Source organism: Canis aureus, chromosome X, assembly GCF_053574225.1.
Source record: "Canis aureus isolate CA01 chromosome X, VMU_Caureus_v.1.0, whole genome shotgun sequence".
Classification (NCBI taxonomy): Eukaryota; Metazoa; Chordata; class Mammalia; order Carnivora; family Canidae; genus Canis; species Canis aureus.
The window spans coordinates 114,439,105-114,454,203 of NC_135649.1; the positions used below are offsets into that span (position 1 = coordinate 114,439,105).

Genomic DNA, 15,099 nt, shown 5'->3' on the forward strand with positions numbered 1-15,099 from the left:
ATCCTTTTATGTCATTGGGGTTTTTTTTCCAGTAAAAAATATGCATTACTTTGGTAGCATAAAAACACAATGACAATATTTTAGGGAAAAAAGTTATTTTAGAGGAGGAAAAAAAAGGCCTTTTGTCTGGCACCTTAACGAAAACATCTGAATGACTTTTATATTTTTCTTGAAGAGATTGATGGAAAAATCTAATTCTGAAACCACTTTCATTTGAAGACTCAACTTAAAATCGACAATATCTCGGGCACTGTAGTGTATCAAAAACCCTGCCCCAATGATCGCCTGGCTTCGGAAAGCTTGGGGGTCCGTCTGTCCGTCCGTACTAGGATGCTGGCCTGTAGTACTGACCTTGACCGCAGGTTTTCCCAGTGTATCCTGGAAAGCATCTACATTTGTTTGGTCCCACACACTCCCCGAACTTGCATCCAGGTTCGCAGGTAGCTGTGGAAAGGAAAGGTGTTTTGTTGATAAAAGAACAGGAGTAGTCAGCACAGAAAATGCATGCATGTCCAACTCAGCAGCCTTCCTTATGGGGGAGAAATTCATGGGGGCGGAGAAGGGATGATCTGCTTCCTCTCTAGTCTGTTTTCCTCTTTGGGATACTGGACAGTGTTTTCCTTGTGAACTAGATCACTCCCCCCAGCCTTCCGCCCCAAAGAGTGCGAGTTTATAACTTTGCTTAGTACTGTCGTGCCCCCAAGTGGCATTCAAAGAAAAACAAAGCATCCCAGACCATCATCAGCTAGTTTGCATATAAAACAAAAATATTTAATAAAAGAAGTAGATGTGGGAGCTGGAAGAGACTCCAGAATAATCCTGGATCAAGTGCTCCTTCCTTCTGTCACTGGCCTCTTTTTTTGTCTTCCATATTTTCTTTTCCTTTTTCTTCAAATGATCAAATTCTATTTTTAAAGCTGTGTATCATCAGTCAAAATGATCAACCCACAGACTGAAGGCAGGGAGGTGCAACTTCCAGCCCTAAGGATGGGAACTAGAAGTATCATGAGGAGAAGGAGGAGGAGGATGGTGGCATGATAAAGGCAGAATTTGTTTTTTGTTGTTGTTTTTTTTCACTTCTGTATCCAGACAACTGACACAAATTCAGCACCCCATCAATATTTGCTTGATGAAAGAAATGGTTGGAGAAACACCAAAGACAGAATATTTGACTGGGTTGGGAGGGCAAGAAAAAAATAGTAAAAAATGATGGGAAGTCTGAGTCCGGCTCACAGGGAGGAGGTAGGGAGAAAAGGCAGTAGATGGGACAAAAGGAATATGGGAAAAATCCAAAGAGAAGAGGGGCAGAGGACAAAAGAACAATGAATGAGGGAGAAAGGAGGTCTGTAGGGAGTCAGGAGCCCTCAGCAGCTTCTGGATCTAGTAGGAGCTCAGGAACTAGCCAGCACCGGAAAGGATGACTCCGCAATGGCCCAGGAATGCTGCCTACTTCCCTTCCCCTGGAGTCCCTGGCTCACCGTAGGTCTACCTCCATGCAAGCCTATTCCCAAAGACTCCAGCAGCTACTCCCTCGACCCCACACCCTATTCTTTGTTATGTCAGCATTTATCTTCCAGTCACCTGGACTCAAAACCCCCATCATCTCTATCTTCTCTTGTCCCCAAACCAATCAGTGACAATATCCTATCCCTGCTTCTACCACCCAAGTCATTCACTGAACAGCTACTCTTCTAGCTAATGGGAATCATGCTGCCCATAGATATCTGGGAGATTACAGTGCACCTCTTTCTCTCCCCCTTCTCCCCGCCACAGCCTGTGACCCAGTGCTTAACTGATACGGGGTCTAAGAGCCCAGCCCCTGCTTTCCAGGCGGGACAAACTCAACTCTGTGATGCAATTAACACCCCAGAGCTCCCTGTGGGATTAGGCCAAAGCTAGACTTCTCTTGAAACCACATTTTTGCCTGGTTCTTTCCTCTGCTTCCTTACTCCCTTACAGATTTCTCTGGAGAGCACCCCTCAACAGATTATTGACCCAAGACTCCCACTTATAGGCTCTGCTCCTAAGAAATCTGATGTCAAATATGACATTAAACTGATACTCCAAAAGCACGCTCTGATCATGCCATGCCTTGCACCAAACAGTCTTTATTGCCTTTTGAATATAGTACAGGTATCAGCACCAAGACCTGGCTTCCATCTCAGTTTGTGCCCTTGGCCTACTCTTTTCCCTACCCATAGGCAACACTATGATCAAACTAGATTGCTTGCTGTTCTCTCAATTGGCCCTCTCTGCCTCTTCCTTTCTTGTTATCCTCACCCTGGCCACCCCTTCCCCACTCTCCCATGGTTAACATCCTACTGATCCTTCAAGAACTATTTTGCATGAGCCCTCCTTCCAGAAGCCTTCAATGATTTCTCCCACCATGTCAGGACGTCCACTCAACTTTGAGAGTTCCACAGAACTTGGGTAGGCCTCTCCCATGAAGTTGATCAGGCTCCATCTTATTAAATAATTAGACATATAGTTGGTTTCAATCCTTCACTTCTGTCTACTATCTGATTCCCAGCACCTTCAGAACAGGGATTTAAACATTCATCTTGGGCAGCCCGGGAGCTCAGTGGTTTAGGAGCCACCTTCAGCCCAGGGTGTGATCCTGGAGACCCGGGATTGAGTCCCACGTCGGGCTCCCTGCATGGAGCCTGCTTCTCCCCCTGCCTGTGTCTCTGCCTCTCTCTCTCTCTGTGTCTCTCATGAATAAATAAATTAAATCTTAAAAATAAATAAATAAATAAACATTCATCTTTGTTTCTCCTGCTGCATTTGGTAGTGTTGTAGACACATAGACACTCAAATAGTTTTAAATAATAAATAAAGTAATAGGTGTAGAACTTCTGACAGAAAAACATTTTATGGCTCTGGATAAATCATAAGTGATGAGGTAAGGAAAAAATGTTTTTCGGCGACATTCTTTCCCTTCTGGAGACAAAAGAGGATTTTGCTTTCCAGTGTCTATTTTGTTATGGATATGCTCTTTGAGATGCAGCTTTAAGTTTAGATGTTAGAAAAATAAATTTTTTACTTTTTTAAGCCTTGAATACCTTTGATTGCTCCCTGGAAAGTTATTTTTAATGTGGGCCAGATAGGAAAGCCAGGATCAATGCCAAATAGAACATAAGAGAAATGGTGAATAATACCCTTGCTGCTATCAGGTCAAAGCTCCAGCAAGATGTTTTCAATTTACAGAGCCTTTGGATCTGTGACTTGAACGGCCAGTCTACAACACAGGGAAATTTAGTTTATGTCTAAAATGGCCTGAGATTTAAGTGCATTTTAGCTAAAGTTCTTGTTCAATTCTCCCTCCAAATCCTCCATCTGCAGCCCTTCAGTGGGATTTGTTCACAGATAACTCTTTACCTCCTCTTGCTAAGTGACATACACTCGAAGGTTAATGATTCAGAGCCGAGCCATCCTGCACTGGGAGCAGATTTAGGTGGGGCAGGGGCCAAGATCTAGAAAGCTCCAGCATGGAGTCAGGGCCTCTGGAGGAATGAAGGGTGAACAGACAGATGGAAGGGAAGTCCAGGCGGACTGGGACCTCACAGACCGGGGTGTAACTCTGCTTGTTTGGGCAGGTGGACACAAGTTCTCAACTCATTACCACGTAGCCCACACTCTGGCTTGGGAGTCAGAGATCCGGTAGCCAGGGGCTAATCACCCTGTTACTCGGTGCTTCTAAGGGAGCAGATGACTTTACGGTCAAGAAGGACCATACAAATTGGATAGAATACAATATAGATTTTAGATATAAAAATCATTACAATTTAATACCTGAACATCTCACTGGGGCGGCAGGGGTGCTGATGAGCAATTCAGCCTGCCAACCGTGCATACTGAGCATTGTGCTCGAAGCCTCTGCATGTGCTCTTTTATTTTATCTACTTATTTTTTTTAGGTTTTATCTATTTATTCATGAGAGATACAGAGAGAAGCAGAGACACAGGCAGAGGGAGAAGCAGGCTCCCTGTGGGGAGTCTGATCCCAGGACCCTAGGATCACACCCTGGGCCCAAGGCAGATGCTCAACTACTGAGCCACCAGGTGTCCCTGCACCTGGTCTTTTAGCATCTTGCTTTAAATTATTTCCTGCCTATGGTATTATATTGTCCACAAAAACATCAAGAATGTGACTGGCTGTCTGCATCAAGGCCAAATTGCTCTGATTTAGTTACAGCGTAGACCTTACAGAAAGCCAAAGCTTGCCCTCATTTATTCACCAGAGACATGTAAGTTTTACGGCAGTAGGTGCTGAGGTTCATGCAAATGTAGGATTCCAAATCATGCGTTCCGTGTGGTTTTGCCCCTTTCCACCTGAGTGACTTCAAATAACAACGTGCTAGGTCTAGAAAAAGAATACAGCAACATTTAATTTCTGCATCACGTGCACTTTAAGGGATGGGATTTATGGGTCTTTTCAAATCAAGGGTGATTTAGGAGATATTTTCTATGCATGCCAGGTAACAAGCATACCCTTTTTTTTTTTTAAAGATTTTATTTACTTATTCATGAGAAACACAGGAGAGAGAGAGAGAGAGAGAGAGAGAGAGAAGCAGAGACACAGGCAGAGGGAAAAGCAGGCTCCATGCAGGGAGCCCGACGTGGGACTTGATCCCAGGACCCCGGGACCATGCCCTGAGCCAAAGGCAGATGCTCAACTGCAGAGCCAGGGGGCTGCCTGATGAGCTTACCCTTTAATGCTTACACACCTCCCCCTCTGAAGTAGGGATGAATCTCTCCACAGTGCAGAGGAAGCGGAGCCTCAGCTGGCTTACCTGCGTTGCCCAGGGCTACGCACATCATTCTGACTTGATCGTGACACTACAAATCCAATCAGTGTGAGGACCCACCCTCTTTTTTAATTGACAAAGCCCCAGGGGAATGTTCTAACTTTATCTAGTAGGCAATAATGATCTGCAAATATTTTTTTTCTAGTATCTCGACACTCTTGTCATCTTGTCACAAGGAAACTAATGGTGGGAGGTTTTGTGTGATATTGAGCATGTAAGAGCGTTAGTGGTGCCTTTTGATGTTTTACAGATTCGAGATATTATCAAGTTCTGTCTTCACCTGTGGTATATCGATATTTTTGGACCAGGTAGAGAGGAGGAGTTGGAGGCAGAGACAGAAAGAAGGTAGTACTGTTAATTCTTTAAAAAAAAAAAAAAAAAGGTAATATTTTTGTGCTTTACCGTTTATAATCCAGCATGATCCACACCAACACCTAACGTGTATGGGACATGCAGTTGCGTGTTTACCCTATTTAACAGATTAAGGGATCTGGTGACTGTCGGTGAATAATTCGGTGACAGTTTATGGTGTCACAGATTAAAAACTAAGGACACTGGCCTACTACTCGAGCACAGGGTGGTCTGAGTTTTTACACAATTACCTTCACAGGCTCCCTTGCTGTTCCTTCTCCAGCCATAGCAGCAGGCCAGCTTAGCCCCATAGCGACAGAGCCCAGGCTGCGGTGCAGACGTCAAGAGTCCGCGATCCCTGGGACTGTGGATAGAGAGCTGCATGTTAGTACTGAGAACACAGAAAGGGCAACAGAGACTCGCTCCTGCCAATAAATGAGCAGGATAAATTAATAAGTAAATTTATTTATTTATTTTATTATTTATTAAATAGTATTATAAATTAAATATTATTTATTATTTATTTTATTATTTATTAAATTATACAATTTATTTTAATAAATAAAAAATAAATTTATTGGCTCCTGCCAATAAATGAGAGATGACAATTACCTGGTGAATTTCCATACACCTGCCCCAAGGGCTAAATTAGATTCTGAAAGCCTGAACTTTGGGTCCTAGCCTACCCCTGTCATTAACCTTGTGGGTTCTTTTTCCCCCAGGGGGTTAAAAGAATCGGGTTACATAATCATATAAAACGAGGGCGCATGAGAGTGGCCAGAACTTGGTCTCCGAGCCCCGCAGAGTGCCAACCTTCCAACCTGCTCTGTACAGACAGTGGCGATCTGCGTCTGCGTCTGTGTCGGTGCTGAGTGTGGTGCTGTGATGCCTGGGCCCTGTGGCTTTGTCCCAGGCAAGAATGCTACCCTTTTACCTCCTTGGCCACCTGGGACCCACTAAACAAACTGGAATCTCCACACGCTGTAGACAGTTAAGAGCTGGAAGGGCTCAAGAGACCCTCCAGCGAAGCCCTCTTGTGCCACAGATGAGGCTCCAGCCCAACGGGGTACAGCCACGTCCCCAGCAGAGCCAGGTGTCAGGGATTCCAGCCCAGGGTGGGTTCTCCTTCCTCACTGCCTCCTAGGAAGACCATCTGCTAAACTCTTTAACCGCAGGGCAGGAGTTGGCAAATGCTTTGCATCAAGGGTCAGATGGTAAATATTTTAGGCTTTGCCATAAATATGGTCGGACGGTCTCTAAGCACAAGAGCAGCCAGATGGGCAATAGCAGTCAACAGCAAACAGATGGGCATAACTGGGTTCAGGAAGACTCTTCTTTATGGACACCGAAATTTGAATTTAATATACTTTTCACATGTCACATAATAGCATTCTTCCTTTGGTTTAGCTTTAATCAGTTAAAAAGCAAAAACCACGCTCAGCTCACTGGTCACGTAAAAACAGAGGGCCACCAGCCTTGACCTGCGGCCTGCAGCTTGCCGCCCCAAGGAGTGAGCCCGGCCACAGCTGAAGCTCGCTTCACAGTTAGGTATTTAGTGACCTAGGGTTTGGCCAAGGTTGCTACCCAGTTTCTGGAAGAAAAGACTTGTGTATTTTGTGGGGGGCTGGGGTTGTTTCCTCCATGTTAAATACGATGTAAAACATTCCCTGGGCTCTTTACCAGACACGTGCTTTCTGCTGCAAGGACTGAATTCTCTGCAAGTTAATAATACCTTAGTCAAGGTCAGGAAGTGACATAGCCTTGCAGTTTTCCCCTGTGGTCTGCCTCTCCCACCAACGTGGTTCTTCAGTTAAGAGCCACAAAGATAAGGTCTGGGACATTTCATGGAGAACACCAAGCACCTGTGCATCATAGGACATGCACCAGCATCCCTGGCCTCTACCCATAGGAGCCAGAAGCACCCACTTCTCCAGTCAGGGCAGGCAAAAAGGCCTATAGGCATTGCCAAATGTCCCCTGGGGGCTAGACTGTCCCCTGTTAAGTACGACTGCAAGTGAAACATTTATTCAGCACTTGAGCTATTCAAGTACTTAGACAGTAGAGTGATGAAAAAGACCCAATCTTTTTCTCTTCTTTAATTCCCAATTATAAACAGATATACTACAGAGAGGATAGCATGGTAAGTATCATTACAATGCTCTCAGAGCTTTGACTGAGAAATAATACAGTCCCCTGTCACAATCTAATCTGGGCATTACCAACAATTGTGTAGGGGATACCACAATCTTGACCCAGTCTGCACCTAACTAACAATTCCCAAACAAGAAACCACAGACAACTGAACATAAAGTGTGTTGAGTAAACAAGTGCTCGTCAGTCCACACAGAATGATGTACGTAGGAATCTTTGTTTAGCATTTTAAAAATTATATAATTCACACAGTAAAATGCAGTGGTTTTAGTATGCAACCATCACCATTATCTAATTGCAGAACATTTCCATTCCTCCACAAAGAAACCCCATACCATTACCAGTTAGTCCCAATCTCCCCCTTCCTCCGATCCCTGGCCACCACAAATCTACTTTTTGGCTCTGGAGTTGCCTATTCTGGACATTTCACTGAAATGTAATCATACACTATGGGATCTTTTGTGTCCGGCTTCTTTCGCTTGATATGCTTTCAAGGTTCTGCCCATGCTGTGGCATGTAATAGTATAGGACCCCATTCCTTTTTATGGCTGAATAACCTTGCATTGTATAGATGGACCACGTTCATTTATCCAGTCATCAGCTGATGGACATTTGCGTGGTTTCCATGTTTTGGCTGTTTCGAATAATGCTGCTCTGAACATTAGTGTACAAGTTTTTGTATGGACATATGTTTTCATTTCCCTTTGGTATATATCTAGGAGTGGAATTGTTAGTCCTATGGTAACCATGCTTAACTTTTTGAGGAACTGCCAGAGTGTTTTCCAAGATGACTGTTCCATTTTCATTCCCACCAGCAGTGTACGAGGGTTCTGATTTCTCCATTCTCACCAGTACTTGTTTAGTGTCCATTTTTTAAATCACAGCCATCCTAGTGGGTAGGAAGTGGTGTCTTACTGCAATTTTGATTTGCATTTCCCTGATGGCTAATGGTGTTGAGCATCTTTCATGTGTTTATTGGCCATTTGTGTATCTTCTTTGGAGAAAGATCTATTCTGGTCCTTTGTGCGTTTTTAAATTGGATCATTTGTCTTGAGGTCCTTAAGATGTGAAGACCAGGTCTGAAACTAGTCAGTAAAAACAGCTATCCCCAAACCTTGGTGAATAAGGTGATGTAGCTTTGTCTCACCCTGCAAAAACTCTTCCACCTAGATCTTCAGAGTTCGTTTCCTGGCTACACATGCCTACAATAAACATTGACAAAGCACCCACATTTACTTTCTCCTTCTTTAACAACATAGAGCTGATGCCTGGGGAGCAGAGTGGAGCTTGGAACTAACTCTGCCTGGGAAAGAAGAGGAAGGCTTAACAATGGATGTTGACATTGGAGTTGGATTTAAAAAGAAAACATGATAAATAGGAAAGCTATATGCGGGACAATTCTGCCTCTGGGGTTTTAATTCCATATTTCTTTTTAAAGGTTTTATTTATTTATTTGAGAGAACAAACGAGCATGAGCGGAGGTGGGGGGCGGGCAGAGGGAGAGGATCAATGCAGGGCTCAATCCCAGGACCCCGAGATCATGACCTGAGCTGATGGCAGACACTTAACTGACTGAACCACCCATGCTGCCCTTAATTCCATATTTTTATAAGGAATGTGGGGTTGATTTAATTAAATTTCAATCTACCAAAACCTTGAGGATGACCTGCCAACTTCTTGACTATAGGTCTGCAAGGGAAGGCCTTACCTATTTCCTAATCCCCCAAACCCCCGTTTAGTCAATAGAACGTGATTACGTATGGAGCACTGTGCTAGGTACTGGGAATACCCAGATGATTCACGGTGATGAAAATGAGCTTTTAGATAAGAGGGTGAGGGTAACAGAAGGACTAAACATATTTAGTCAGTGAGAGAGGCTTAAAACAAAGAAACATGCTCTGGCTGAAGGGATCCAAGATGTTCTCTCAGAGGGTGCAAACTTCAAGCATAACGGAAGATGAACAGAAGTCAACCACATGAAATGAGGTAAAGCCAAGCAGACATCACAGAATGAGTTCAGGTTAAGAGACATCACGTTTGTATTTGAGGAACCAATAGAAGATCAGAGGAGTGAACTAAAGAGAGGGAGAGGAATGTGTTACAGGACAGTGTGCCGTGCTGGTCAAGCTAGGGTCATGAGGCCTGATAGCTGAATGGTAATAGGGCAGCACAGACGGATTTTGAATAGGGAAGGTTATTTGATAACATTTTCCTTAGAAAAATATTATCATGGCAGCAGTCTGGAAAATGGATGAGATGGAGGCAGAATGGAAGCAGGGATACAGTTGGCTTGGAAGATTCTGGTCTTTTGGACTGGAGCAGTAGCAGGGGCAGTGGGGAAAAATGGATAGATTCAAGGTGGAACCAAAAGACTTGGTAAAGGATTACAGCATTCATTCATTCATTCATTCATTCATTCCTTACTTGCTGAAAACCTCCAATGTATCAGGCATTGGGTTAATCTCTAGAGGCTCAGCAGCAATCATGTGGAGCCTAAGATCTCTGCCCTCATGGAGGTCATAATCTGGTCATTTGATCTGGAGTGTGAGAGGGATGCAAAATCGGGTAGACAGCAGTGCTGTTATTTCTGGAATGGGGAATACAGATGGAGGACCATGTTCAGGAAGACGATAAATGAGGAGTCCTCTTGGGGACGTGTTAATTTTGAGAGTTCATTAGAGAGACAACCAAGAGAAGATACTGAGTAGGAAGCTGGATATTTGGGCTGGAAGTCCAGGAAGCAGGACTGGATTTGGGAGTTATCCGCAGGCAGTTGGTTACTGAATCTATGGGAATGTATATAGTGTAAGAAAAAATAAGGCTTAGGGTACAGGCCTAAGGAAACTGGTATGTAAGAGGTGGGCCAAGGAAGAGAAAGGTCCAGAAAGAGACACAGGCAATGCTCAGAAAGGTAAAAGGAACACCAGGTTAGTAGTGTCAGGAAAGTCAAACGCAGAGGAGTGTTTCTAGAAAAAGAAGGATCAGCTCTGATGTTGAATGGCTGTAAAATATGATGGTTAGGACTATGGTCTCCTTCCTGAATCTGAATCTTGGCTTTATGAACCTGTGATTTTCAGCAAGTTACTTCACCTTCCTATGCCTCAGCTAGCTCATCTGTAAAATGGGGACAAAAAGGGTCTTTCCTTTAAGGGTTTTTGTGACAATGAAAGGGCATAATATACATAAAGGGCTTGGAACAGTGAGTAACACAGTAAATGTTCCCTAACTCATCACTTTTTTAATCCTAGTAGTAGGATTAAGATTGTTATTAGATGTGTTGGGTAAGGTATAAAATTTAAAACTGCCATTGACCTTTAAATAAAAAAGGAGGGGGGCACCTGGGTGGCTCAAGGATTGAGTGTCTGCCTTGGGCTCAGGGTGTGATCCTAGGAACCTGGGATCCAGTCCCACATCGGGCTCCCCATGGGGAGCCTGCTTCTCCCTCTGCCTGTGTCTCTGCCTCTCTCTCTCTCTCTCTCTCTCTGTGTGTGTGTTTCCCATGAATGGATAAATAAAATCTTAGGAAAAAAAACACTGTCATTGACTCATAATCAATGAATCTCAGTTTGAACTAGGTTTCTGCTTTAGTCTGCATCCCCTGAGAAGCAGAAGTCACGAGGGGATTAAATGTGCAAGGATGTTATTACAGGAAACACCTGTGAGAGAAAATGGCAAGAGAGCTGGGGAAGGCCGGGGAGAGCCATCCTACTACCACGGAAGTCTGAATCCTAGTGAAGGGAAGATGGAAGGCAGGTTGGGTGGAAGCGTCCAAGGCTGCTGCGAAGTCTGAGGAAGGTCTGGCAACACTGAGGGGAGTCCTGGAGCCACAAGTAACCTTCAGAGCAGAGCGGGAGCTTCTGCAAAAGGTGGTGCCTTAGTATCCCTGCCATGCTCATTCTGGAAGGTGGCCTGGCAGGAGCAGCTGTGGGAGCATGGCCTTGCTCAAATGCAGTGATGGATTTCCAAGAGCACTGTAGCTGGGGCCCGGGCTTAATTACACTCCCGGCAGTTGGAAGTCTGCAAGGCACATTCTGGTGGCTGCCACAGTTTCCACGTGACCTTACTTGCTAATGTATGTAGGAATCAGTTTTCGCTGTAAGGGGAGCTTGTTGTAGAATTTCACCTCAAACAAAGTGACCTTAGACATTAGCCAGTTCTAACCTATCACTTTACACATGAAGAAACCAGGGCCAGGAAAAAGACCAGGTGGCTTTACATTTGGTACAAGAAGTCAGATGGGAACACGCTTTACGAAAGTATGGAAGAGGAACAGGACTTGCCACCTCAAAACATGCTTCTTTGGCATACAGATTTGGGACTGATAATTTTTAAGAAATAGCAGACACACAAGCAGCTCTGAAACCTGAGTAGAAGTTACCCTTGGGTAAGAGACATTTTCATTTATAAGGGAAATCTCCATCTGTAAGGGTGCCTCCCTCTCTGTGCCAGGGAGAGATGACTTTAAATCTCAAAAAACTTATCGATAGAGAAGGCCAGGACTTAAATCTGTGTAACAATCTTACCCTTATTTACCGTGTTTTGCCTGGTCACCTCCCATAACCTGCTCCCCTAACCCCTAACAACCTCTTTTATCTTTAGCTGGAGATGGTATTAAGGGGGTGGCTTGTGCCATTCTGAGTTACTCGGTTTTCCTGGGTATCTCCCAGGTGTACAGCAGGTATGGAAGTTATTTACTTCTGTTTGGTTTTCTCTTATTAATCTGTCTTTTATTACAGGGGGATCTCAGCCAAAGACCTAGGTAGAGGGAAAATTATTTTTCCTCCCCTGCATTATTCATTCATCCATCTATCCATTTCATTTGTTCACCCAAAATGTATTAGGTAAGTACACACAGTAGGCACTGTAGTAGGCATGGAGACTGCAGACATATATGAGAACAGCCCCTGCCCACAAAGAACCTACAGTCTAGGGATGAAGCTGGGCAAGTGAACAGATAATTATAGTGCAACATGACAAATCTCATGAAGGAGGAGGTCTTAGGAACGAGGGGAAGATGTAGGAGTTGTTAGGATGGAGGAGTGGGTGAGGGGTTTTCTGGAGGAAATGGGGCCTGATAATGAATTCTGGAGACTGGTAGAACTTACCTTGGCAAAATGAGAGGAGGCTGTTTGGTGGGGAACGTGTCCCAGGCAGAGAAAACAGCCTGTGCCAAGGAGGGAGCCACTAAGAACATGGCCTGTAAACTAGAGCATAGAAAGTGGTGTATGTTTAGGGCAGGGGATGGGAAGGGAAGTGGAGAGAATAGGGAATAGAGGGGAGGAGAACGTAGCAGGGAGATATGCAGAGGCCACAAGGTAAAGGCCCATGACCATGCAAAACATTTTGTCCATCTTGAAGGTTCTGGAGAGTTATAGAAGGATTTTAAGCAGCTGGAAACATCAGGGATATTGCAAAACAAAAGCAGCCTCCGTAGGAGTGGGGTGCATTCCATAAGCAGCGACATTACTGAAACTTGACACCAAAAGCAACAGCAAAACTTAACAAGTGGGATATCAACCTTAAAAACTTCTGTGCAGCAAAGGAAGCCATCAATAAAATGAAAAGGCAATCTTACTGAAGGGGAGAAAGTATTTGCTCATCATATATCTGGCAAGAGGTAAGGCCCAAAATATAGAAAGAACTCATACAACTCAATAACAAAAAGACCAATCTGATTAAAAAATAGGAAAAGGGGACACCTGGGTGGCTCGGCGGTTGAGCATCTGCCTTCAGCCCAAGGTGTGACCCCAGAGGCCCAGGATCGAGTCCCGCGCCGGGCTCCCTGCATGGAGCCTGCTTCTCCCTCCGCCTGTGTCTCTGCCTCTCTCTTTCTCTCTGTGTCTCTCATGAATAAATTTTAAAAAATCTTTTTTTAAAAGAGGAAAAGGATCTGAATAAACATTTTTCCAAAGAAGACATCCAGATAGCCAACAGACCACAGGAAAAGACGCTCAACATCACTCATCATCAGGGAAATGCAAATCAAAACCACAAGGAGCTATCAGCTGACACGAGGTAGAATGGTTATTACCAAAAAGACAAGAAATATCAAGTGTCGGTGAAGACATGGAGAAAAGGGAACCTCTGTGCACTGCTGATGAGAATGTAAACTGGTGCAGCCACTATGGAAAACAGTATGGCGGTTTTTCAAAAATTTACTACCACTTGCCTGTAATCCCAGTTATGGATATTTATCCAAAGAAAACGAACCCATTAGCTTGAAAAGATACACGCACGCCCCATGTTCACTGCAGCATCATATGCAGTAGCCAAGAACTGGAAACAACCTAAGTGTCCACTGCTGGATGGATAAAGAAAATGTGGTATATATACACAATGGAACACTATTCAGTCATAAAAAAAAAAGAAATCTTGCCATTTATGAAAACATGGATGGACCTTGAGGGCGTTATGCTAAGTGAAATAAATCAGAGAAAGACAAATATCATATGAGCTCACTTATATGTGGAATCTAAAAAACAAAGAACAATTAAAAGCAAGCTCATACATACAGAGAACAGACTGGTAAGTTGCCAGAAACAGGGAGGTGGGGGGGGGGGTGTTGAGGGTGAAATGGGTCAAAAGGTATAAACTTCCAGTTATAAAATAAGTCACAGGGATGTAATGTACAAATGCTGACCGTAGTTAACAATACTATTTTGCGTATTTGAAAGTTGCTAAGAGAAGAAATCTTTTTCTTTTTTAGCATGCTAAGAGAATAAAACTTAAAAGTTCTCATAAGAAAAAAATTTGAGGATCCCTGGGTGGCTCAGCGGTTTGGCGCCGCCTTCAGCCCAGGGCCTGATCCTGGAGTCGCGGGATCGAGTCCCGCGTCGGGCTCCCTGCGTGGAGCCTGCTTCTCCCTCCTCCTGTGTCTATGCCCCCGCCCCTGTCTCTCATTAATAAATAAATAAAATCTTAAGAAAAAAGAAAAAGAAAAAAATTTGTAACAATGTACGGTGACAGATAGTAACTTGACCTACTGTGATCATGTGGCCATATATATGAATATTGAATATTGAATATTCATTGAATCATTGAATCATTATGAATCATTATGTTGTACGCCTGTAACTAATACAATGTTACATGTCAGTTACACCTCAAAAAAAAAAAAAAAGATCGTCGAAAATGTTGGATGTGAAATCACAACAAAAAAATTGAAATTGGTTGGAATACAATATTTTTTAAAAGGCCTAATTAAAAACTGGTGAAAGAGCCCAGGGTGCTCTGTACAGGTGGGCAAGCCCATTTCACATGTATTGGTCAAAGCCAATTACTTTTGATTGTGAAGAACACTGGCTGGGGTTAACGAGCAGGAGAGAGTTACCAGAAGATGAAATTCATGTACTGTTTGTGCACTACCACAGCCCTCCAGAGAAATCCTCTTTCTCCAGTTTTATTGCTTTCACATGCTTGTCTTTAGGTGAAAAGGTGAAACTGAGAAATCTGAGGTGTATCAATTTCTTCCAAGTCATCATTTTTGACAGTGTACAAAGTATCACTTGTAAAGCTCTTCAGAATGTTAATGACTAACACTTGGGCCATCAAAAACTTGTTAATCAAGTAAGATTTCTTATCTGCTATAAAGAATTCCCTTCCTCATCACAAAGGCATCTTAGTATTCCAGTTTTGTTAGAAGGTAACTGAGATTTGTTATTGAATCTAGGCTTATTCTCATTTGTTTAAAAAAAAAAAAGGAAACAACGGTAAAGAATCAGCTCATGACTTAGAACCATAAAGTGGATTCTGATGTTTGGGCAACTGCACAAAAACCAGAAAACACCAGT

The 15,099-nt window shown here is 43.6% G+C and overlaps 1 protein-coding gene across 18 annotated transcripts in view; it reads right to left on the minus strand.

Moving 5' to 3' along the window:
* EGFL6 (EGF like domain multiple 6) overlaps window positions 1-15,099 on the minus strand; it is a 231,127-nt gene that overhangs the window by 35,466 nt on the left and 180,562 nt on the right. For all 18 annotated transcript variants that reach the window (XM_077890049.1, XM_077890047.1, XM_077890037.1 and 15 more), the window contains 2 exons: window positions 5,410-5,522; window positions 352-444 (listed from right to left, as the gene is read on the minus strand). In XM_077890049.1, the coding sequence (XP_077746175.1) occupies window positions 352-444; window positions 5,410-5,522 (206 nt within the window). The remainder of the gene's footprint in view (window positions 1-351; window positions 445-5,409; window positions 5,523-15,099) is intronic.